At 37.0% G+C, this 26,417-nt stretch overlaps 3 protein-coding genes across 7 annotated transcripts in view; all 3 read left to right on the top strand.

Annotated features, from left to right (window-relative positions):
* The window catches only part of tagapb (T cell activation RhoGTPase activating protein b), a 30,747-nt gene extending 24,452 nt beyond the window's left edge, over positions 1-6,295 (top strand). For all 3 annotated transcript variants that reach the window (XM_048208436.1, XM_048208438.1, XM_048208437.1), the window contains 7 exons: positions 185-254; positions 502-650; positions 1,218-1,379; positions 1,510-1,619; positions 1,948-2,128; positions 2,522-2,630; positions 4,504-6,295. In XM_048208436.1, the coding sequence (XP_048064393.1) occupies positions 185-254; positions 502-650; positions 1,218-1,379; positions 1,510-1,619; positions 1,948-2,128; positions 2,522-2,630; positions 4,504-5,714 (1,992 nt within the window). In that variant the 3' untranslated portion in view covers positions 5,715-6,295. The remainder of the gene's footprint in view (positions 1-184; positions 255-501; positions 651-1,217; positions 1,380-1,509; positions 1,620-1,947; positions 2,129-2,521; positions 2,631-4,503) is intronic.
* Positions 6,296-12,051: 5,756 nt separating this feature from the next.
* On the top strand, positions 12,052-17,096 carry rsph3 (radial spoke head 3). Of its 2 annotated transcripts, none has more exons than XM_048208453.1 (9): positions 12,052-12,292; positions 12,597-12,684; positions 12,896-13,037; positions 13,326-13,471; positions 14,000-14,203; positions 16,203-16,369; positions 16,516-16,595; positions 16,761-16,836; positions 16,958-17,096. In XM_048208453.1, the coding sequence occupies exons 1-8, from the start codon at positions 12,180-12,182 to the stop codon at positions 16,814-16,816; spliced, it is 996 nt and encodes a 331-aa protein (XP_048064410.1). In that variant the 5' UTR covers positions 12,052-12,179; the 3' UTR covers positions 16,817-16,836; positions 16,958-17,096. The 2 variants fall into 2 exon arrangements, 1 of the variants encoding a protein (XP_048064410.1); XR_007187294.1 differs by having other exon boundaries at positions 12,053-12,292; positions 16,203-16,365; positions 16,508-16,595.
* Positions 17,097-19,589: 2,493 nt separating this feature from the next.
* Positions 19,590-26,417, top strand: part of ezrb (ezrin b) — a 29,313-nt gene continuing 22,485 nt past the window's right edge. The window contains exons 1-2 of one of the 2 annotated variants that reach the window (XM_048208434.1): positions 19,590-19,729; positions 21,265-21,340. In XM_048208434.1, coding sequence (XP_048064391.1) covers positions 21,329-21,340 — 12 coding nt within the window. In that variant the 5' untranslated portion in view covers positions 19,590-19,729; positions 21,265-21,328. Of the gene's footprint in view, positions 19,730-19,833; positions 19,856-21,264; positions 21,341-26,417 lie in introns of those variants that run through there. The other variant, XM_048208435.1, reaches the window with a different exon arrangement.

The following is a 26,417-nucleotide window of genomic DNA, read 5'->3' as shown; positions in this document are numbered from 1 at the left end:
TCATACTCTTGTATTTTGAATTACTTCCAATGATACTTTAAAAAAAAATGACTACAGGAACAAAAACAAGATGCTAAAAATGAATGAAAAGTCTATCATAGTTTTGATAGTTGTATGCATGTAATTTGAGGTCACACCCTACTACTTCTTCATGTGCTCATGACAAACATGTGCCTGTTCCCAGGGCAACGGCAAAATCTCCACCCTCTCAAAGCAGTTGCATAACCAGGAGGCACATGCACAGCAGCCTATTGGTGAGTTTAAACAAGTCAAAATGGCTGTTCGAAACCACATGTTTGGTTAGGTGCCCGCCAGAAGAAAAAAAACAGTGAAACTGAGTAGGAGTGAAAAAAAAAAAATGCAAGAAAACAAAGGTGTGAAAAACAGAGTTTGAGGTCATAATTGCTTTACTCTAGTAATAAACCTCTTAAATAAACTGTTGTTGACACAATTAAGATCATTTACAGTATTGATTATAATGTATTTTCTTGGCCTCAATAGAGAATGGAGGCAAAAGGAACTTTTTCCCATTTAAGCTGAAGAGAAGCTCTACAAACCCAAGCTTTCCTGCTCATCCTGAGTCCAGTATGAAGAACTTGTTGTTTGGACGACATCTACAAGATGACACCACACTTCCAAAACCAATTACTGTACGTTAGTGTACTGTATTGATGTATTGTTGTTTACATCATGAGTTTTTATTCTTTTTGTCTAAGAACTAGTAAATAGCTTCAAAAACTTCTCCACCACAGATGCAATCAGTAGGACATGCGATGTTTCTTTTGATAGGCTTCATGCAAATTCTTGCTAACCTTATCCAGACCTCAATCAAACTTTTTCAAGATCATCTGGATTGGAAACAAAAATGTGGTCAAAACAACAGCAGGTTTAGAAGTTTTCATAAAATCAGTCAAAACCCTTGTCAAACAGCCCTTGGAAACTGATGGCATGGAAAAAAGTAAAGTGCCCTCGGGTTATATCATCTGAATAGAAAAATCGTTTCAGACATGAACCAAGTCATTCAATTTTGATGACAGATTATGAAGACATTCACTTTTCTTTGATGAATATTCGCTGATGAATCATGCATGCACCAGAAAGAAAAGTAAATATGGCACATTTTTGATTCTAGGGTCAATTTCATGTTGACTTCAGTCTTTAAAGTGGGTAGAAGATTTATATTCCTCAAACTTCTCATGTTTTTGGCTCTCCGACAGGAAACACTCCTGTTGTTGTTCAGGAAGGGTCCATTTACTGAGGGTGTTTTCAGAGTCCCATGTAACAGCAAAAACCTGAATGCTCTCAGAGATCAGCTGAACTCTGGGGCCGAGGTAGACATGGACGCCCTGCCTGTGACACTCTTGGTTGGATTGTTGAAGGTAAATAATACACTCTGTTTATGTTAGGCCTGGCCTTTGCCTATGTATGTCTCTTGTCAATGCCCATTCTTCCATTTCTGAGGTGTCTGTGAAACAATGAGTCATTTCTTTATTTTTAATGTACTGACAGATTTACTTGAGGGAACTCCCTGGAGGCCTTCTAGTGTTTGAGCACTATGAAAGTTGGATCAGTGCTGTGGAGAAAGAGAGGACAGAGGATGCGCAGAGTGAGCTGAGAAGGTGAGTATAAGACTCTGTCCCGTGACCTAGCTGTAAACTCACTGTAGTTTCAGGGTGGATGGTAGAGAGAAACTATGAGCAGATGTGGAGGCTGTTAAAAAAAAAAGTCCCTGGCACAGATGGGGTGATAGAAATGGGACTTTTCTGTGGCCTTGCTATGTACTCTTCAGAGATTTGAAAATAGGGAAATTGGAAGCTGAAGTCCAACCACAAAAATGTCAGACAGATAGTTCTGTTTTTGCCCTTCCTCCCTCATCAAGATTAAAATTTGAGGAGTGGTTAATAGAAAAATGACCTAACTGATTTTTCTGTTGTTCCCCCCTTTCAGAATGGCTGAGAAGTTGCCCAAAGCAAATAGTCTTCTCCTGCAGCACCTGCTGTGCCTGTTTCACCACATTAGTCAGCGTTCAGAAACCAACAAAATGGATGCAAAGAACCTGGCAGTGTGCATTGCTCCAACCTTGCTGCATCGTGACAGCCAGCCCCTAGACAGGGATGATGTAGAAAAGGTCAGACACTTGGTCATTTTTTTCTGCCTTTTAAAATGAAACCTCTAAATAATCTATTATATGATGAAATAATTTCACTGGGGTCTGCTTTGGTGTTCAGCCTTTAGCACTAATCATAGAAATTAGCAGTCTGGATTTATCATCTGAGCAAGAATGTATGTCAGAAGTCTCCTCATTGTTTTTTTTTTTTTTTTTTTCTTCCCCATGAAACACCTCTGCAGTCTCGGTTTGACTAATCTGTTGATTTAAGATCAAAACTTGGCACTGTCATATACATGGTGTGGTTTATATGCATAAGAAACCACAGCACTAAAAGCACTGTGACACTGAGTTGCACACAAAACTTAACACATTATATTAAAGAGACATTATTATTTTTATTTTGTTTTTTAGGTCACAAAACTTATCCAGTTCCTAATTGAAAATTGCTGTGAGGTATTTGGACATACTATCCTGATGCTTTTTGGGGATTTCGAGGAACAGGACTCCATAGACAAGTCAGGTAAATAAATCTTAACTATTTAAATAAGAACTGAAATATACTTCCTCATCAAAGTCCCTTTCAAGGAAAGTCTGTTCACTTGGCGTATATTGGCCATATTTGCAACGCCTCCAGGCAGCTATTTCGGGCATTCAAGACCAAGTCCTATCTATTTGAATGAGGGAATCCTGAAATCTCAAAAACTGCTTGGCGAACTCACAATTAAATAACATATTTCAAACCATCAACAAAATCTGACATGAACTGTCCTATAAATGTTGTTTCTTATGCTCAAATAGTGTTAAGAACACTTATTTTTCAGGCTAGACAAGCAAATGCGCATGTGCAGTCCTAAGCGTAAGTCTCAGGTTTCCATGGGAAACGGAGCCTTTAAGCCCTTAAATGCATGACTGTTTCGCCAATCATTCTTACATATTCGGGTCTTTATCGACCCGGATCTACATCTAATACGGATGGATCTCTAACTGTCGTGATAATATAAAACTCCTAACAATTACAGAAGAATAAAATAAATTATATTTTGTTACCTTTTGGAGCTTGAAAGGGTTCAGTTTGAGCAGATGTTTTATGCCATTATCAGAGCTCATTTCCCAGTAAATTCAGCAAATAATAGGCTAGTTTTATGTTTGAGGTCGCGAATGGGCTCATATTCGCGACCTCAAACATATTCTCAAAACTATATAATTTTCAACATCTTCAAAATCAATATTTTGATCGCTAACAGCTTCACCAGATCCATCCAGTAACAGTTACAGTCATATTTGATTGTGTTCAGTACTTGCTCTGCAGTAAATCGCTGAGCCATTTCATGTTTTGCTTATTCTTTTGTTTTTTGTCTGAATGATTGTCACTTCATCATTGTGTATCAGACATTGCCACCTTGTGGAATAACGGTGAATTGCACTTATTCCGTCATCTAAGGTTCAATTATTTTTGTGCAGAAAAAAATATATGTACACTTATACACACCTCGGGTCGATAGCGACCCTATACAATTTTTACAAAAAATGAATACAAAAATTGGCATTCTTTTATAATTGTATGATTTTTTTTCTTGTTACATTCTTTATAATGAATTGATTAAGGAATACCAAGAAGGTTAATGTCTAACTTTTAAAAAATGAATGAGGAGGAGGGTAGTGAATGATGTCCCAGGTCACTAAAGACCCGAGGTATGCATTTAAGGGTTAACGGCAGCTGCAGTGAAGCAATGACTTTATCAATCAGCGATTGCCGATTGATATTGGTAAAAATACCTCACCTATCAAGAGCTCCATTATGATTTTGAGGTTGGCCACAACCTCAAGTCTCAACAGGATGTTCACCAAACTATTATTGTAAAGAGCATGCGTGGTGTTAATACATTTGTATTTAGAAAAAGGCCTTAAAGCTGATGTTTCTGCACCACTAGTGTGGGCAAATGGAATTGCATTACATCATTCCCTATTACAAAATACAGCTTAAACTGGTAGCTGTGTTTTGGAACATGGTAGCTAGTTTCTAGCTGATCTAAACTGGTCCAAGCTGGTCAGGAGCTTTTGCAAGTTGATCAGCTACTATGTTCCAAATATCAGCTTGACCATGTAGAACTATAAACTATTAGCTGATTTGTTGCTGCTTCGGGATGGTCTACCAGCTTGAACAAGTTAATAATTAGCTTTGAACAGCTAAAGACCATGTTTGACCAGCAACTATGTTTCAAAACACAGCTACCAGGTTAGAACTTTTCAGCAGGGAACAGCCGCCCTTCTACCAGTGGCAACACCCATAGTCTCACCCCAACCTCAAGGCATTGGATGAGCAAAAGCTGCTGTGTTAGGCTGGCTGGTATGCTCAAATGAACAAAGCATTAACATTGATTTATTTTCTACAGATTCAGCCTCCTTGATGTCCCCCGATATATCCTTCGATGTCCACCAGCATGACTCAGCATATGACAGCACAGATCCTGATGTTGATTGTGACTGCGTGGAAGCTGAGAGCCAGACTCAAGAGGACAACATAATGCCACGTGGGAGCCCAGGCCTAAGCAAGATGGGACGCTCTGACATTCAGTCTTGTTCCTCTGACGCTATTTTTGACGCTTTCACAAATCCTTTCAATCGTCGGTGCTCTGAGCCCTCCATTTTTCCCTCTGCCCCCATTACGGGTTTAAGAGAACTTGCCCGCAGCCATGACGATTTTTCGACAGAAAAGGAAGACTTTGACAACCAACCACTCAAGAAGCAGAACTCAGATGATTCCTTCTTGCATCCCCACCACTGTGAGAACAGAAGATCCCAGATGTCTCTCAAGAAAGTGGTTGGGAGTTTGAACACGCCCATCAGTGTGTCTTCTCCAACATCTAAGGCTGGTTCCTGCCCATCATTTTGTTCCTCAGATAGCACCTCCTCAAATCTCTCGGAGCAATCAACCACCACTTCACCACTGCCATCCCCTGCAAGCCCTCGCAAAAGCCAGTCTACTAGGCATTCATCCTTTATGAGTAAGTCTAAACATAACCATGCCCCAGGAGACCTGGAAGTGAACCGACGGTCCTTCTCAATGAGGGCCAAAAGCCTTGGAAACTTTACATTTAACAGAGGCAGTCTGAAAAAAGGGGACTCTCAGAAGGAAGTTGCCTTCCCTTGTGAAACTCTCCAAGAGGACTCACAAAATGAGACAGAGAACATTGATGAGCTTGTTCGCCGTCGACGGCCTCTCTCTGCCATTGAAGTCTTCCAACATGTGGATAGTCGTATGCCATGCAGCCCCCCATCCTATGAGCAGGCGCTGCAGACCGGAGGACAACCGGCCCCTCCGCAGTACAGGGCCATGACTGTCCAACACGCCAGAGAGCTGGGCAGGAAATCTCGTCCCATATCCATGAACGACAACCTATTGGATGTTTACAAAGTTAATGAACCCACAGAACACATAGAAACATTCACAGAAAGTGTTCAATTAGTAGAACCACAGGCAGTTTCATTCCGGCAGAGGGCAATGTCTGAGTCAGTATCCCAGACGAGGCACGACAGAGTGTCCCGCAGGTGTAGTCAGCCTGTATTTGAGGAGTTCTCCTATGCAAAGGAATCTTATGTGTGAGTGTTTTTTTCTTAATTGCAATACTGAACTTTTGCTATGATTTAAAGGTGAAGTGTGTAATTGGTGTGCCACTAGTATCACCTTGTTATCAAACAGGTTTCCCTAACACTCCTCCCATCAGTCACATAGCCCTGCCCCAAAACATCATTGCCTCGTCAGGATAATCAACCAAACAGAGCAATGTTTTGATAGTGCCACAGTGAAAATAAACCCATAAATGGCTTACTTATAGTTGACTCTTAAGTTAAGCTGGGATAGGAGAACTTTTAACAGAAAAACTGCACACTTCAGCTTTAAAAAAAAAAACCTGCAACTGTTAAGCTCAACTGTTTGACTTAGTGACACATAGAATTTAATGTGTTACAGTGATTTTATATGCTAATTTCTAATAATTTTAAACTCTTGCCAGTATAAAGCTATGTAAATAGACATTTACAACAATTAAATTGTATAATATAATAAAATAGTTTATGGTGGTAACAGAATAATTTTGATGTAGTCCCAATGTACAGCTGTAAATTACAAGATTTCTGTAATATTGCTACTCTTTATTTCACTACAATAAAGAACTTTAGAGGCCACATCGTTTGAATTCATCTCTGATAGCCTCGAAACGCTGCTGAGTCTTATTAGGGTTATTTCACCCTATAAACACTGGAATGGGTAATATTATTTGCTTACACTCGTGTTGTTCCAAATTAATAATGTATTGCTCTTTTCCTCGCAATTATAATGAATGTTAAGATACTTCCAGCTTCATAAAAGCAGCAAGTCTTTTTTGTGTGTGTGTGTGTGTGTGTGATGATATTTCCATAAAATTTGAATATAGCTTTGTTTGTCATTTTGCAGCTTCATGATATTAAAAAGAGTGGCCTGGACAAAAATTCATCTTAGTGTTCCACAAGAAAAAAATCATACTGTTTGTTTTTGGAATGACATGAGATTGAGTAAAAGCTGAAATAATCCTTTTAGTCTTTGTTCCTTTGGGATACCAAAAGAAAAACATTAAAAGATATTATAAGGAACTTACAGAAACCATGCTTTCATATGGCATTTTGAACGGCCCTGTTCCCCATCGTTGGCAAGGGGTTGCATAACACAGAAAACAAAATGTCATTGAGAACAGTGTGTTCTGCTTTGGAGAGGAAGTCAGCTATCATGTGGACTGATTTGGTTTTTCGCTGAATTCGGTCTGTCGTCTCACATATCTATAGATATGCCCCTATTTCCTCCTCTTTCAGCCTTACTAAGAAACAGGCTGCAGTGTGTCAAATGTCACTCAGCATGGTTTCTATAGTGTAGTGTGCACACGCTAATATTGGTCTGTATATGGGTAGTGCTGGCAAATCTTCAAAAGATTCTTATCAAGACATAGAACATGCTGTGCAAGCTGCATGCTTTTAAGCATCATGCTCTGTATTTATATATAAATTAAAAGGTGTATAATGCTAATAATAAGAAGTTTCATAGCAATCAGCAAGTGAAGTGGAAATGCCAGGCAGGTTAAGACTTTTTGTTTTCAAAATTCACTATAAACTTGGCAATGCAAGACACTAAACATTCATTAAAGACAAAGCAAGGGACAAATGTTACATAATGAAACTGTGAATAGTAGCATGTGTTCATGGACAGAGGTCTCTTAGTTACATAATACAATGGTTGTCCCTCTGTTGCCATTGCTGTGTCCATTATACACTGATGAATGGGAACTTTATATAATGAATGTTTTAATGCTTAAAGTTAAATTAACAACCAATTAGTGACTATTCAGTGCCACAAGTATTGGATTACCAGCAAATCTAAATAGGGAACAATGTTATTGAATTTCTCAACAAAGCACATAAAAAAAGAAAAACAATGGACATAATCTAAACAGGCAAACTTTAAAGGATTAGTTCATTTTCAAATTAAAATTTCCTGATAATTTACTCACCCCCATGTCATCCAAGATGTTCATGTCTTTCTTTCTTCAGTCGAAAAGAAATGATGGTTTTTGATCAAAACATTCCAGGATTTTTCTCCATATAGTGGACTTCAATGGAGCCCAAACGGTTGAAGGTCAAAATTACAGTTTCAGTGCAGCTTAAAAACGTTCTACACAGTCACAGACGAGGAATAAGTGTCTTATCTAGAGAAACCATCGCTCATTTTCTAAAAAAACAAAACAAAACAAAACAAAACAAAACTTCTATATGTTTTAACAATAAATGCTCATCTTGAACTAGCTCTCTTCTTCTCTATTTGAAGATAAAGTGTATTACTGCCCTCCTCAGGTTAAAGTTTGAACTAATTGTTATATACTTGCACTAGCATATTGTATGACAATTTAGTTCAAACTTTGACCTGTGGAGGGCAGTAATACACTTAGCAGTGTCTACACTGCTGGAATTCAAATAGAGAAGAAGAAGAGAGCTAGTTCAAGATGAGCATTTATGGTTAAAACTTATAAAATGTTTAATTTTTTTTTAGAAAATGAGCAATGGTTTATCTAGATAAGACCCTTATTTCTCGCCTGGGATCGCTGTAAACTGTAATTTTGACCTTCAACTGTTTGGGCTCCATTGAAGTCCACTATATGGAGAAAAATCCTGGAATGTTTTCATCAAAAACCTTAATTTCTTTTCGACTGAAGAAAGAAGGACATGAACATCTTGGATAACATGGGGGTGAGTAAATTATCAGGAAATTTTAATTTAAAAGTGGACTAATCCTTTAATAGCAATTACGATGACTGAAAAAAGATGCTCTAAAAATAAAATAAGTGACAAGACCATCTGGCTACTCCTCCCATCATCTCCTCCACGGCTGCTACCACCATCCACTCCCTGGTTTCTGCTGCCTACTCTTACCTGCCCTTCACCAGCTCCTCATCTACCTCCGAAGCCCCCACCCTCATTTCATCTATTACGGCGCAAGGTCACACCTTTCCGAGAGGGGGCGTTATGACACAGTTACGTTCTGTTTGTAGTTTGTTTTCAGTCATTGATGTTTTCTTGCCTGTCTGTGTTTGTCATTAGTTACTATAGTTACTCATTTGATTAATCATTCTGTTCAGCTGTTATCAGTTAGTTCCCTTTGTTCCTTCTCAGTATGTTTCAGTTCTCGTTAATGTTAGTTCTGAGTTTGGTTTAGGTTTTCCTTGTGTTTATAAAGTCTGTTTGAATTGATATTCTTTGGCACCATGCTTAGGAAACGTGACAATAAGTAGAAATATGTTAATAATATTCTAGAATACAACCAACAGGAACCCCAATACCTTGAGATCTTCTGAAGTAATAAAGCTGTGGTAACCCATGATTGCTCATTTCCTCTAAATACATGTTTTTCTTAAAGAAATAGTTCACCAAACAATGACAAATATAACGTCATTTACTCACCTTCATGTTGTTGCAAAGTCATTTTATGTTATTTTTTAACACAACATTTTTAAAGAATTGTTACACAGCTCTTGCCATACAATAGTGGGCTGTCAAGCTCCAAAAAGGTCAAAACAAAAACCATAAAAGTGGTCCATACTACTTTTTGCTAAGTTTTCTGAAGCCATAAAATAAAAAATACCCTATAAAATACTGTCTCACTTATAAGAAAATACACTTCTGTAGTGAATATAGTCATGTGAACTTGTTAGGACTTTTTTTATATTGGGGGGGATTTGGCTCTCTGTGAACCATTATTTTATGGAAAAACTTTATGCATGTTTACTTTTGTGCTCCACATATACATTTCTGGGTGAACTATTCATATAGTCCAGTGACAAAATATATGTAAGTACTGTAGTTGATAAAAGGATTTGGACATAGAAGGTACAATATATATTATATTGTGCATAATATAAATGTTTTAAAATGTCTGGTAGTGTTCTTTAAGACTATAAGGAAATTCACATATTCAGATCCAGTGTTGGGAAAAGTTACTTTTAAAAGTAATGCATTACAATATTATGTTACTGCTGTAAAAAGTAACTAATTTAATTACTTAGTTACGTTTTATGTAAAGTAATGGGTTTCATTTATTTTGCGTTACTTTTTCGCACCTGGGCTTGGCTTGCTTGTACTTGAAGATTATTTTTGGCAAATGTAAAAGCCCTTTCACACCAAAAATGAAATGTATAAGGGTTGAGGGTTCAGGCTGAAGGAAATGCAAATTCATGCCTGTACAGAGGGCGCAGCTCAAACTAACCTTTCAGATGTGCCACCAATCTGGATTGAAGAAGAATAGGATGCAGGAGAAGAAAGCTCAACACTATTACTTCGACAATATAAAAGAAACACTAATGTGATGTTTATTTAGCATATTTAAATAGTGCATTTCACTGTTTTTTATTTATTTTGAGGAATACTGAATCTGTTTTTGTGCAAGTGAGATGAAAAAATGCCTGCTCACATATCGTCAAGAATTTGTTTAGCAAAGTTCACATGCATATCAGTCCCTTTGTTTTGTTTTTATAAAAGTCAATTATTAAATTATACATCCATGAAAAAAGGCATGTTTCAGAATAATGCTTGATGAACGCACACTGCAATGCCTGTGCAGTGACTCATATGTTTGGTATGGTTTAACTATGGCCACTGTGTTGTTTACAATGAGAGCCAATCCCAGGTGTACAGATGCGGTAAAGTGATTTCTCTTAGCATCAGTCTCTTGTTTTTTCAGACTAAGAACCCAAAACCACTTCCTTGCATCACAAATTTCAATTTCTTAATTCAAAAACAATAACTGTAAGAAAAAAGAATCATTGATTTTGGATGTATAAATTAATGATAAACAAAGTGAGTTAAAATGAAAGTGAGACAAAACTTTTTAAGATTTCAAAAGATGATACTAAAAAGAGTAAAAGCTCTGAATGTGTCAGCATGGCCAAAGTACACAAGTGAAGGGGTCCCAGAAAGTGTGAACTCCTCTAAACATTGCAGATGGGACCAGCTGAAAGTTATAGAGGACTTTGAGCCATACAATTATTTGTTACAACATCAAAAAAAGACATTAGTTTTTGCCAACATCTATAGATCTACGCATATTCTGTGTAGTGTTTGCAATAGATTATATTCGCTATATTATAGCACCTGTAAATTAAACCTGGTCTTTTTCATGTCAGCTTGAGTGCAGCTGCTCCATCTGTTCATGTTTTGTTCTCAGCAGGCAAAATCAGACAGTTTATCTGTCTCCATCTACTGGTTATTATCATGTTGTGCACATTTTCAGATCTGAATTATCTAGGCAAAGCTTTATTAATTCTTACATTTATAGTTTGGTAAGCATTTATTACAACTTTAGTGATCAGTTTAAAAGAAGCTTAGATGTCAACTGTTTCATCATACTAAAGTGAATCAAGACAACAACACAAGGATACAGTTTCAGTTTATTCAGTTTCAGTGTGAGTTTATGTTCAATAAATAGTTAATTGTTTTACATTGTTATGGGATCATTTTTAATTATTTTTTTGCTCTTTATGCAAATATCCTTTATAAATAAAGGTGATTGTAATTGTTTTCTATTTAGGCTGCTTATAGCCAATAATTGCTTATAGTTTCATAGTTATAGTTTATAGTATGGGCTAGTTGCTTACAGTTTTGCTGTGATATAGGCTCTCTCTCTCTCTCTCTCTCTCTCTCTCTCTCTATATATATATATATATATATATATATATATATGTTTGCTGCTCAATATGTGTCTGCCTGTCACCACAGAAGAGAAAACACTCAATCTGCCCTGATCTGATGTTTTCAGCACATGCAGATTATATTAAACTGTATTACTCTGTTATATTACTTAGATGTACATTTTGCTTCTGTAAATATGTCTAATCCCTCATCCTTTTTTTCTCTCTCTTTTCTAGTTTATATACTTACATACATTAGTAATTCATTTTGCACTACTTAATACTTTTTTATATTAATATTACTATTCTTCTTCTTTTTTCCCCCTGTTAATACATATATGCACTATTTGTAAGCAGCCCAGCTGCAATTGCTTTGGCAATACAAATGTATAGTTTTTGTCATGCTAATAAAGCACACTTGAATTGGATTGAATTGAACTGAATTATTGAGAGAGAGAGACAGAAAAAGAGAGAGAGAGCCAATATATCCACAGCAAAACTATAGGCCTAATAAACTGTATATATATATATATATATATATATATATATAATTTTAATAATTACAGTGATTACAGATAATTAACTACTTACAGTAAACTTTATATTATTGTTCGAAACATCAGAAATGTAAACGTATATGACAGATACTGGGTTTTACATAAACTGTATGGAATTAAAAAAAAAAGAAAGAAAAAAAAGATGAACTGAGCCGGAAGTAAACAAAGCGGACCGCTGTTGGATACAGTCGCCACGGTAACAGTAACAACAACTGTAGCAGCAACAGATGCCAGTCCACCTCTCAACAACCAAAAGTTAATGATTTCAGCCTTCAGACACACTTTTGATATCACAATTAAAAGGAAAAAATGGCATCTAATTTACAGGCACAACACGAGACGCAGAGCGGAGTTTACACGTTTTCCAGCCGTCCTCGTGCGGTTCCCAACCGCACCAAATACAGACAAACCGATCCGCTGCTGTGAGTCATACACCACTTCTCACTTCAACTTTCATATTTTGTCAATTTATTAGTCTAAACACGTTACATGTCATAGATAGATTGATATATTTAAGATTTTCCTATGTTTTGACGATATAACTTCTTGAAACAATTTATTTTTCAATTTCAATGAATTTTTGTCCCGCACACACACACACACACACACACACACACACACACCCCTTCTTCTTCTTTTCTCTCTCTCTCTCTCTCTCTCTCTCTCTCTCTCTCTATATATATATATATATATATATATATATTTTTTCTTCACTGTATGACGCAGAAATGAAGAACAGAGCAGTTATGGAAATATCATGTATGACCGACGTGTTGTCAGAGGAAATACATATGCTCAACATATCCTACCCATTGTGAGTATTAATGCAGAAAGGTTAGAAATCTCTCTTATAAGAAGCATAATGTAAAAATACCAGAGAGTAAAAAACAGCCTAAAAAGCTCATTACAATATGAACCATATATAGCACAATGTATTTTCATATGGTACTGTGCCCAATTGATGAATGCTGAGAGCACAACTGATGAATGAATAAAATATAAAAGAATATAAATGTGTTTAACAGACATCTCAGCCAGATCCAGTCGAGTTCCTGAAACAGCAGGAGGCCAGAAGAAGAGCTATGTCCAGAAAAAGGCTGAAGGAGCAGTTTGGCCCGAAAACACCAGAACCACTAGAGGGCAGAAAGAACATAGATTTGCAGACAGGTAGTGCATGCTTTTGCACAATAAACACAGGGCTTAATGTCGGAGCCCAATGTTGAGCTCTGGTGCTCATGAGAGACCTGGGTTCGAGTCTGGCCCAGGTCATGTTCCCATCCTATTTTTTTTTCTACTACTGTGTCTATCAATAACATCTGGCATAAAGCTACCCTAAAATAACCTAGGTTTACTTTCATTGTGTTACAAGTGTAAATCTCAGAATTTGACATGCATCTTAACATACATGTAAGCCCAGAAATCAAGTCATGAATTCTGTTTGATGTGTTTTTTTAGAGATGTATCTGGAAGAGCTGAGCGATCGTATAGAGGAAGTCAGTGTGGAGTGCCAAACGGACATGTTCCTGGACAAACCAGACACTCCCCTCTTCATCCCAGCCAAAACCGGACGAGATGCAGCCACACAGATAGAAGAGGGAGAGGTAGAGTATAGATGCTGTCAATTGGCTGTTTTTGGATGCTTTTTTCTTCTATCCGTTCGTGACGTCATGCGTCACCAGGGTCCAAACACTTTATCAGATGCCAAAAGCAAACAAATGGTACTTATATACACTCACAGTGTGCTGAAAAACTACAGAACAATCATGATTATACATTTATCTCCATACCAAATCTCAGATGGCCAGACAGTGATTCATCTTTTATGAAACATTAAAATATTGGTCTCTGACACACTGTGAGCCCAGAGCAAGTGTGCCGCACATGTCCTGAAAAGTGAAGCCAAAGCATTTTTAATCGCCCTCTGAGGCCTGTTCTAGGTTTATCCTGAGTGTTGTGACCTGTTGAACCTGATCTAAACCAGGTTGGATTTGTTTGGTTTGTCAACTAAACCTACTCTTAAACTCAGATTTTGTTCAACTAGCTTAATGCAACAGGCTGGCTGGCTGCAGTATAGGTCATAAACCCCGCCCTCTCCATGTAAGACTTGCATTTGTTTGTCTCGTCTGCAGCTATTTGATTTTGACGTGGAGGTCCAGCCCGTGCTGCAGGTGTTGGTGGGGAAGACAATAGAGCAAGCATTGCTGGAAGTGCTGGAGGAGGAAGAGCTGGCCAACCTGAGGGCCCAGCAGCAGACATTCAAGGAGATCCGTGATGCTGAGCTGGTGGAGGTGCAGAGGCTAGAGGAGAGGGAACGCCGTCTTCGTGTGGAGAAGGTTAGAATCACTACAACCAATACACAACATGATGCTTAGCCAAAAAACATCAAGGTTGTGGTTTTAATTTAATTAGAGGTGAAGACTATGGCAACAGAGAAACAGGACACAAAACAATTTTGTTGTCTGGAAATAACAGCACAATAGGGGCTTTCGTAGTTTCATAGTTCCTTGAACTATTTGCTGAAGTACACGGATTTTGGCGTGTTCGCACCGCAGGAACTAGGAACAATTTTAGTTCTAGGAACTCCTTTTGGGGGAACTAAATTAGCTCCTACTTCAGAGTAGGGTCTAAACCAGCACTATAGGAACTATCAGTGATGTGAGTGTATGTTAATTGGTCAAACGCACGTCAAACACCGGCACCCAGCATTTTTAAAAAGCTTCGTAGCCCAACTTTTCAGTCGCTTAAATTATGCGTTTACATTCCATCTTTGTTATCACGAAACCCAAGACACACAACAAACACAGCTCCGATCACGGCATCCTTCATCCACCGTTTTTAAAGATGCCGCTGTCGGCTGCTTCAGAGTTCCTATTTCCGGTGCGAATGCAACCAGGAACATGGCCCGGGGGAGAAATTCTAGTGGCTAGTTCCTATAACTGAGTTCTTAGAACTATTCGGTGCAACCAGAATAGCTTAGAATGGCTAAACTGCTGGTGGTTAAAAGTTCAGTGGATAGGTGCATTGTGGCCTGAACTAGACCTTATATTACCCCAGTTAAAGGGATAGTTCACCCCTAAATGAAAATTCTGTCATTAACTACTCACCCTCATGTCGTTCCAAACCCCTTTCATTCATCTTTGGAACACAAATGAAAATCTTTTTGATGAATCCTGAGAGCTTTCTGTCCCTCCATAGACAGCCAATGCAATTTAAACTTTGAAGCTTCAAAAAGTTCATAAAGAGATCATAAAACAAATCCATATGAATTGAGTGGTTTAGTCTAAATTTTCTGAAGAGAAATGATCGCTTTATATGATGAACATTGAATGTAGGCTTTTATTTACATAAACATTCATCAATTTACACATCAGTTATGGTTAACGGAAGCTCAAGCATGTTTGCTTGACACGTGCGAGAACCAGTGAGGTTCATTCTCGTATGTTACGCAGCACATTTGAGCTTGGAGAAGAGGTTTGTTCTCGCACGTCAATCAGGTTCAATTGAGCTTCTGTTTATGTTCACTGATCAATGTTTATGTGTGAATAAAAGCCTAAATTAAATTTGTTCATCATATAAAGTGATTGTGTCTCTTCAGAAAATGTTGACTAAACCACTCAATTCGTATGGATTAGTTTTACAATCTCTTTATGAACTTTTTGAAGGATCAAAGTTCCAATTGCGTAGGCTGTCTATGGAGGGACAGAAAGCTCTCATGGTTCATCAAAAATATCTTCATTTGTGTTTCGAAGATGAACGAAAGTCTTACGGGTTTGGAATGACATAATTAATGAAATAATTTTTGGGTGAACTAACTCTTTAAGTGTGAAGTATTTGTTCCAGTAAAGTGCATATTTCAATAGGTGATATAATGATAATACACCAATCTACTTGAACTCCCAAAATCTCCTTCTTACCTTAAAATGTACTAAAAACAACCATTATAATACATGTGGTAAAACAGAAAGCCATGACCAATGCTCACATATAGACATCAGAGTAAAGGCCCATTCACTACAAGAACAATAACTATACAGACAACGATAACTATAGTAGTCAACAGTTGAAGTGAATCAAAAAAGTTAATAAAAGTTGTCCTAAGAACTAAGTTGTCCAAAGAAGAAGGTGTCCACTCCAGCGGATGATATAATTCTGCTTATTCTAAAGTGCGCACTGCTGTTATGTCATCTGCCACTTTAAATTCTTGAGCTCTTTAAAGCAGTATGGATTCTGATTGGTTATCGTTCAACTGGAAAAGAATCTAAGCAGCAATGTCAGGGGGTTAAAGTACATTTTCTGATTGTAATGCTTCTTATGTATTTTAATGCAATGCAGGAGAACCGGATAAAGCAGCAAAAGGCAGTACTGGAAAAAGAGAAGGAGACAGCAGATAAAATTGCTGCGAGAGCATTTGCTCAACAGTACTTGTCTGACTTGTTGCCCTCAGTCTATTCCAATCTGAGAGATTGTGGCTACTTCTATGACCCTGTGCAGAGAGGCAAGTGTCCCAGCATGTGTGCATGAAAAACAGAGAAACTGAATTAATCTCTGTATTAAATTATCTTTAGATCTTTAATGAATTAATACATGAATAGCCAGTATACTGTCTAGTGAATGAAAGTTCATTATCTCTGCTCCAGATATAGAGACCGAAATTCCTCCCTTGGCTGATGCAAGAGGTCAGCAATGCTTTAGAACAGAAATATGTAGCAAGAACAGTGCTTGACAGTGAGTGTTTTTTTCTTCTTCTTTTTTTTTAATGATTTTCTGGTGACTTAATTCATAATACTGACTTTGGGATTAATCTATCAAGTCTGTTGTTGTCTTGTTGAGATCCATTAGGCAGTGATAACGGTATTTTGGGCATAATTTGCATTTCTTGTTCATCCACAGTGCTCATTCAAGACGTCACTAACCAAAGATTTGAGGCCTTTCAGGTTCAAGAATAAACTCCTTTATGCGATTAGAGGTAAACCCAATCAAACATGTAATCACTTTAACATATCTGTAAAATTATATCTGTTTTTGTAATATCAGTTTAATTAATAGTTGAGGTGAAGAGTTAACCTTATAGTCTATTCTCATTTCAGGTCATACCAGGAAACCAGAAAGACGCTGGAAAATATTCAAGGGTTCACGCATTCTTTATAAAAATCTAATTAATTTTAATATTATTATAAATATATTATTCATATATTATTTGAATAAAATTCCGAAAAGAGGGCAAAATATGTTATTTTTATATCGCTATGTAACAATGTACAAGAACTTCAAGAGCAACACTGTAGGAGGCACTGAAGAGTCAAAAAACTGGCCATCACTCAAGCTATTAAAAATCTTGGCCACATTACTGCTGTAACGCAGCAGGTGTATTGTATGGAAAACTGTGACCGACTCTCGTTAATATTTAGAGTTTGTAAAAGCAATATTATTTGAAGAATATATTCATGGTTCGTTTTCATGTCCTTCCCAAATGTTGTACAGAGGAGTTGTCCTCAAAACACTGACCATGATACTGTTACTGAGATGATGTCAGTCCTCGTTACGACTTTATAACTTTATAAAAAGAATTTAGCGGAATGACTATTTTATTTTTCCGCCTACCTGTCTCGCCTGGACCTTTGACTAAACACCGTGACGTGATCTCTTCGACGGTTCCGTTTCAGCTTTCATTCACCTCGCCTATATACTGCTCTATTTTAATCCTGCTTCTCCATTGGCCAACTCCCACATATGACCACGCCCATTAGGTGCACCGAAGTTTCACTTCCGTCGGTGCAGCTCTGGCAACACAAATAGAAACAGGCGTGTTGATGTAAAGAAATCGTTAAGGAAAGACCTCCGAGTTACATCACAGTATACTTACTTATTCAGAACCGACGTAAATGTTTGAATGACCTAATTACTATTGTGCATCATTCAAACATGTGAGGTTTCATTACAAAGTAAACACGAGAAGTGGGCAAAAGCTCCATCTATTCTAAATAGTTTCTATAGAACTCTCTCTCTCAGATAAGCTATTACCTTTAATAATTCAACAGTTTGCACTAGTCATCTGAATGAAAGTGCTGACTAAGGTTTTCCTCATGTTACGTTTACATTTTTTGTGAAATTAGTGAGCACAGGTGCAGTAATGACTAAAATAATGCCCCTTCCTTTTCTTTTCTGTTCCTGTAGTCTGTAGTTATGTAATGACTGTAATAATGGGTCTCTGTAGTGAATCACAGATCAAATTACCAGTTTATCATTCTTGAGGTTAAAGCAGAAGGAAACACAGGTTTATTTAATTTAACCGATGACGCCATACACGTTTTTTTCTTCTTATTTTGTTCTCTTTAATTTAGTCCCTTAAGTATAATCACATACTCATATATATCTCTTGTCAGACAAGCAAAAATGTCATTATATATATATATATATATATATATATATATATATACACACACACATATATATATATACACACAAGCTTTTTATTAGCCTATTTATAATAATAATAACAGTTTTATATTATTATAAATGGGATAATAAAAAGATCAAATATTAGAATAGAGCAAATGTGCAAATGTTGAGTGATATAAGGGGAAAACAGCATGGTATTCTTACATAGAGAGCAAAATCAAGTAATGATTTTTTTTTTTTCTTTTCTCCAGCTGTCCTAGATAGCACATGAAATTAGAGTATGAGAGTATAACCCACATTTTTACATTTGTGCTCAACATGCTCAGGTTGGGTAAAGTGAAATGTGTATGTGTGCGAATATGTGTTGGTTCATTGGTTTTCTTGAATTAGTATACTATATAGGCATAGCAATATGTTATATAGGCTAAACCAGGGGTGTCCTATCCTGCTCCTGGAGGGCCACTGTCCTGCAAAGTTTAGCTCAAACCCCAATTAAACACACCTGAACCAGCTATCAAGGTCTTACTAGACACTTCCAGGCAGGTGTGTTGAGGCAAGCTGTGGCTAAACTCTACAGTGGCCATCCAGGACTGAGTTTGGACACCCCTGGGCTAAACCAATGCATCGTTATTAAACCAATGACACAAAATCGTCATAATATAAAAACTTGATTTCCTGAAAAGCACACCATAGGCTGTATTAATGTCGGCAATATCTCCCACATATTGCTCCGTTCCTGTATTTTATGTCACACACTTTAATTTTACTGACAGATAAATAGATCCAAAACCCTTTTTTCCCAACACAGTTTGTTGAAGCATTCTGGGTTATTAGGTTTATTATGTTTGGGTTTGGAAATTGCCTTCACTGGCAGTAAAGAAAATATCACAATCAAAATGTGTTTACAGTATGTAGCCTACAACCTACCTGTACGCTACTAATAGGAATTTACACTACCGGATAAAATGAAATCATATTCATTGACATATGTGAGATATGAGTCTATAATTGTGAAAAGGTCTATCTGCGTCTTCTATGACCTGCAAAAACACACTATCATAGCAGGCTACTTGGACAATGCCACATTGTTTTACCACTTTATAATATTTCTGAATGCTGCACTTCCGTTTGCAAGGCACCTGTTCCTAGTACCTAAATACTGTACATTATTCTATGAAATAATTTTTCACGTATACTTCAGTCATTCAGCTTCCATGATGTGAAAGGTTTTAAAACCACTTGTCTTGGTCTTGAGCATGGCGCGCTTCTCATCGTGTCCTCTGCTGTGGGCGTCGCGCTCGCGTTGCAGCGTGTCTCAAACAGGAACTGGAGTCGCTGTCATTCAGCCGCGCGCACAAAGGTGAGCGCACCGTCAGCCATATTACCACCGCCGGACTCTGCTCATTTCCTCGGAGGGAGGGGAATTTTCGACCGAAGCTGGACTGAATTTACCGGCTCTGGTAAGAGTTGCTCCGATCGATTATCGCCTGGGTCAAAGACCACAACAGAGTTAATGCGTCTATCATTCATTCGTTCTCTTTGTACTGACGCCGCCCAGGTCAAAGAGAAATCTCTTCCAACAACAGGTGCTGCTCTGATTATGAGATAGTGTGCATCTTACCATAATGATGGGGTGTTTGTTTTATAAGTCATGAAAAGGAAAATAAAGCTTTCCTCTTTTGAAGACGAACCGTTACCATGCGTACTAAACTGTTTAGATAGTGAGTGATACGCTTGGCAACCGAGAAACGCGCGGTTTTTACGTCCATTTAGTCAAATATCGAAATCGGATGATTTTCATTACGTTCGATTCCGTAAACGGTTGTCAAACGTGCATTCTTCTGCTTGTGGGACTGGAACACCGTACTTGAACTCAGTGTTCCCTGCACTATTCAAGGGCTATCTTTAGTGAAACCATCGGTGTAACCCGAATCCCGAACGAATGACTCTTATGAGCCAGTTCCTTTTAGTAATGAATGTAGTCAGGTCACCAAATGAATGATTCCAATGAGCCGGTTGTTTTTTGGTGAATCAATACAGTGTGAGTAGCACATTGCTTCCCGGAAAAAAACATTCTCATGAACTGGATATTTATTAGTGCACGAAAACACAGGCGTAGATGTTACTAAATTAATCTGACTCGCTTACTGAACTGCACGTTAGTCTATTAACGTTACTTTCGTCATGTCCGACTCGTGAACCGAAACTGTTAGGCTAGTATGCTATGTTGTAGCCTACAATGTAGATACTGACTGGTTGTTAACGTGATACACATTTTGTTGGTATCACTAGTATTTTATAAACGTGAATGGAAATATTTTACCTCATTGTTTTGTAAATAAATGTTCCAAAAGGGCGTTTTCCAGGGTTCCCCAAAGAACCTTTCAGTGAGCAGTTATTAAGAGTCATTTTAAGAACCCTCTGACACTATAAAGAACGTGTTGTGCTATTAAAAGGTTCCATGGAATTGAAAGGTTCTTCTTTGAACCTATGCCAGTAAAGAACCTTTATTTTTAAGAGTGTACACATTTATAATGAAAATAATTCAATGTGTAAGCATACTTGATAAGTAAAATGTATACAGTTTTTATCTTTTCTTCAGAAAATAAAATATAATCATTTAGAGAGACAGCTGAGGGCAGCAAATGCGATAAATCTTTATGTATATGTATGCTAATCTCTTGAGTAGCTCGCATGACTCTGGTACCGCTATATTTTATAACCGAATATTTGACTGCATTCCCTATAAAGGGTTGATCTTTGGGAAACAGAGACTGGAGCAAATATTTGCAGAATGGGGTGGGGACTCTAAGGCGGTGTTACCTCTTTTGGGTGAGGCGGTGGCAGTCTTGAGTTCCAGTTTTTAATAGTGATTCATTTGGATGTACATAGAGTGCGTCAGGGTTTATTCTCACCCATGTTTAAATGACAGACAGAATGTTTGTGAGTCATTCTCAATAGCGCTGCTCAAACGTTTCCCATCTTTCTGCTTCAGAGGGAGGCTCCGTGGAAACTCACATTATTCTGACGCTTTGACGAGATCTACAACAGGATTCAAAATGCCTAAACCTGTAAGTATTCTTCAAGGCTTATTCTTATTGCTCAAATGTTTGTTTGTATAGAAGGTCTGAGTGTTTAGAGTCACTTCAACTTCTGTTCAGTGTTTTGAAATATTCTGGACTATATCTTGTCTGAGAGAAAACAAGTATCTTGAATTTGTATTTTAACTATATATGGAATGAGAGTCTAGTTCTTAAATGTTATACATTCAAACCGTTGTAGTTTCTAAATGTTGGGAATTTATCTATAAACCTTGTCAATTTATGTGAGTTTTTGTTAATTCTGTCAGACATTTGTTTCAAGGCATAGTTTATAAGGCTTTTGGATCATTTATACCTGCTTTTGGCTTATCTTTAACTGGCTTGTTTATCTTTAACAAAATTGAATGTGTTGACTTTTGTGTAAGCCTAGTTAAAATGTTTGAAACAAATACCTTATTGAATTTGCTTATAAACACTTAAAACAGCAAGTAAAGCTTGAAGCATGTCAGTTTGTTTAAGATGGTAACAGCGTTGTCAGGAAGAGTTCAGAGGAAATGACATCATGGTGCTGCTGCTCATTCATCCCTGGCCCTCGGCACTGCCTACTGAAACACTGAATACAGAGGCTTGTTCTTGGTGCCATCATGAGTTTGGATCATGGAAGTGGTGGATTTGGGTTCAAAAGAGTCATTTTTCAAGATTTAGTTATTTCAATGCTTTTAAATCAATATGGGCTATCAGTAAAGTAATGATTATCGGATAAAATTATTACACATTTTATTTTATTTTACTCTGAACTCCCCCATAAAGAGATTTTGAGGGTTTCTGTTTTCTATATTATACCCTTATATTTTCCTTCCTGTTTCATAGCATGTTTCAGGTGTGTCTATAATAAGTATTTTCAGCAGCTGAGGGTGTTTCCTCTCAAATCTTTGTTATCATTTGTTCTACTGAATAATTGATAACCAGACAATGTCTGTTACGCCCTTTGGTGATGTAGTACAAAAGCGCATTGTGCTGTAATCAATGTGCTGATGTGCTCTCTGGCTTTAGCTCATACCAGCTCAACGAAAGACTAATAGAACCATCCAAATTGTAACTTCAGGCAAAAGGCAGTTTATAGGAAAAATAAGTTCATGTTCCCTTTCCAGAATTGTTAGTAAATTTGTGTCCCCTTTTATTTCCACTTGGAAACATTACACTGGAAAAATGTGCCTCAACCTATATGATTTCAGAACTTTAAAAATATACCTCTTTATACAATTAAAGGTGCAATATGTAAGATTTTTGCAGTAAAATATCCAAAAAACACTAGGCCAGCATTTTATATTTTGTTCACTTGAGTACTTACAATATCCCAAATGTTTCCAACTATTTGTAAATCGTGAGAAAATTGCAATTGTAACCAAGGCTCCGGGACGTGTGAGGAGTCGCCTGCCAATTGCGTCATACCCTTGTTAACCTCGGTTTCCGGTTTTATTTTGTCGAAACCGTGGAAACACCAAAGACGCTTTAATATATTACATGTTTTAATAGACAAGGGAACAACTGTTTGGTTATGTTTATAGACAGAAAACTAATTGTTGTTATATAGCTCAACACGTTTAGTCTTATTGTTTAAATCCAATTTTTTTTTTTTTTTTTTTTTTTTTGTGAGTACCATGCTTTTACCATGCCTCAGAAAAACACTATTTTGTCAAGTAACTAACATAGCATAATCAGATGCAGCTTTATTTTTAGTAACCGTAATATAGAATTTTCTTCATCATACAATACGTTTTAAAATTAATTGCATGCCATTTATCAACACAAGCCATCCAGCATTTAATATGATATTCTAAAATCGATTTATCTTACTGCAGTGTGTCTCAAACAAGTGTCTCACAGCAGCCACCGAGCGAACGCACAGAGTAAGGTTATAACATTTTCAACATACTCAAATGTATCTAATATGATAAACAGAGCTGTGTTACCTCATACTCATGACCGGAAAAGCGGAAGCAGCGTTGGCGACTGTGTCATAATAAAAGTTCCGCTGCTCGTAGCGTTGCGCAATTGCTCTAGTGGCCTCGTTCAGCTCCCACAACACTCGGTCCTGCTCTGCTTCATACTACAATAACGTTAATAATCGCGTCCATGAACATGATTTCTTCCCGAGTACTATCCCGATGGTTTCCACTGGCTGTGATGTGAAGACCACATGTCCCAAGATTCCGTGCTCAAACTTGGCGTCATCAAGCTACGCCTTTGTTTTGAATAGGCCTCTAGCGACCTCTAGTGGACAGAAATCTTATTTTTATGATTAAATTATGATTACAGGGGCAGTTTTTCACTTAATAAAGACTTATTTTTGTGTGGTTCTTATGACCTTTTACCATAGTTCATGATTTGTAAACTGATTATATTTTTATGTTTATATATTTATGGTTTCACTTGAATTAGAGTAAACTGGCTCGATAGCTCACCTAGTACAGCATTGCATTTGTGCTGCTAAGAGCTTGGGTATGAGTCCCGGTAAACATGAATCTTGATAAAAGAGCTAAAGAATTGTACAAGCAAGCTAAAATGGCATGGTGTGTTCAGAAAATGCATTTTTATCTCACATTTGCTTTTGTTAACACTATTGGTTAGGTTTTGGTTTATTGAAGGTTTAACCATGATAGAGCATTAAACATTTAGCACTGTTCACCGGACATTTAATTTTTCAACTTCTGCGACACATACAACAACTGACATAAAGAAACATTGCCAGATTCACTTTCATCTGTTTCGGATAAAACTGAATCTGCTTTTACTACCACTCACTAGACATTTGAAAGTGTCGTGAAATGTGCATAACGTAATAACATTTTGCAGAAATGTTGCCACATGCCCGTTTTTCCAATCAGCGTGCGTTGCAACATTTGAGGAAGATTAAATATAGGCTTTAAATAATTTGATGAGCCAAAACTATAGCAACGAAACCATTTACTGTACACACTCTTAAAAACAAAGGTTCCAAAAGGGTGTTTTCGCAACCGTTTTTGGGTTCTCCAATTAATTAACCTTTCAGACAGTTCTTAAAAGTTAAGAACATATTAATCTAAATAACTTTTTTTCCACTATTGTGCAGTGGAAAAGCTCCATGGATGTTAAAGGTTCTTCATGGAACCATAGATGCCAATAAAGAACCTTTATTTTAAGAGTGTAGCATTGTTTGTAGATCAACAGTAAATGCATATGTTGTTATATTTTTCATAAGCAAACTGTTTTAGTCAGTCACTTCCAGAGTTTTAACCGCCTTGTAATGTAGATAAATTGGTCTGATGACGTTTGTTGCCCGATGACGCTAATTGGAACATGAGATTGGTGACACTGCTTGATTTCGCCAGTCTAATGCAGCCAAAAAAGTTTGTCAGGCAGCTAAAACCTTTCTGAGAGCAATGCAGAGAAATGGTGAGACTATTAAAATGCAGCCTGATGCAGGAGGTGGACCACTGAGAGGACGTTTCTGAAAGAGACCCTTTGTTTTGCTGAGTAAATGGATACCCCTCCATCTCCCCCTCTTTGGCGAGTTGGATGCCAGTCTTTAAGCTGAACTCTTCACCACTAGATTTCAGACGTACACAGCAGGCCAATGATTCCTTTTCTTTATAATTCTTGTCAGTGGATGGTCTAGATCAAGTAATTTATGCTACTTTTTTGTAATTGTACATTTTATTTATATATTAATTAACTAACACCAACCATCAGTGTCCGTGTGACTGTGCGAATGTGTATGTGAAGCCACCATCACAGACCTGTTTTCAGGAAAGGTCCCAGTAGTCCTCTTTAAGCTTGGTACAGGAAGTTCTTTTCATGTTATAATGCTTGTGGTGTCGATTGTGCACGAAAACTGATTGTACACTATAATTTATATACTTCTTGTATATAAAAATCTCAAATTGATATTTGATAAATATATCTTGATATGTGTCATTCATTTAGTGCATGCTTTTATCGAAAGCAATTTATACATGAGAATAATACAAAAAAGTAGTGCTTCCGATACCAGAGTAATACCATTGTTCTTCCACTGAGGTTCAGTTTTGGAAAGTGACCTTGTACCATACTGTGTTGGCATCATCAATATTTATGCATTTTCTCTGAAATGGCTTAATTTTGTTTTATTTTTGCATGGAGAAGCTGTCATTTTAACCAAACGGCCATTGTCGCAAGGACAGTCACAATATTTATATAACAGTCATAAGAACTAAAAAAAAAAGACAAAGAGAAAGAAAGAAAGAAATGGTGAAAAATAATTAGGGTATGTTTTGCACACCATTTATTTTGCTAAAAGATCACAAGCAAATATGATTCTTAAATATTGAATCATTTTCATTTAAATGCAAAAATAAACATTTATATGCAGGCAAATATAACTGTTTATTGATAATACAATTTAAATGTAGTGTATGAAATATGTCAGACGTGGACCAAACAATGTTCTGACCTAATAGCAATGATTATATTTTGAATTATGCTGTTTTAAAGAAATAGTTCACCAAGTTCAGCATGACTTTATGTATTTATGTATTTATTTATCATTTTTATATTCCATTGAAGAAAGTACTGGTCCTTTTTTCCATACAATTACAATAAATTCCACTTTAAAAATGTCTCTCAAGCACCCAAAAAATCATAGTTTGTGCTATTTTTACAACTCTATGCCTTATTCCTGAATCCGTCGATGTCTGCATTCATTATAATTGCTTTGGAAAAAATGGCAAGTGCTTTCTTTAAAATTTCCCCTTTTGTGTTGTGAAGAAAGTCATACAGCATTTGAAACGACATGAGTGCGAGTAAATCATGAAATTTCATAATGTACTATTCCTTTTTTTCCCCCCCATCAGTGTAAGGAGAGGGAAAATCAGTGTAATCAGTGTATTGTCTGCTCTTTGTGTTTCTGTAATGCATAGTTATGATATTTCATAGTGGAGCATTTGTTTTAAAGCAGTTACATAATTAGGAGTTATTGTTTTTTTTTTAACCAGACAACACTAAACGCACTCAATGCTCATACTCAGTATGGTTTGTCTGTGATTCTCCACCAATATTTTTATTTTATTTATTTTTTTTCCCCCAGTCA

The sequence above is a fragment of the Megalobrama amblycephala genome, linkage group LG11, assembly GCF_018812025.1.
Source record: "Megalobrama amblycephala isolate DHTTF-2021 linkage group LG11, ASM1881202v1, whole genome shotgun sequence".
Lineage (NCBI taxonomy): Eukaryota > Metazoa > Chordata > Actinopteri > Cypriniformes > Xenocyprididae > Megalobrama > Megalobrama amblycephala.
The sequence above is the reverse complement of the archived record's forward strand: the minus strand, read 5'-3'. Positions and strand labels throughout refer to the sequence as shown.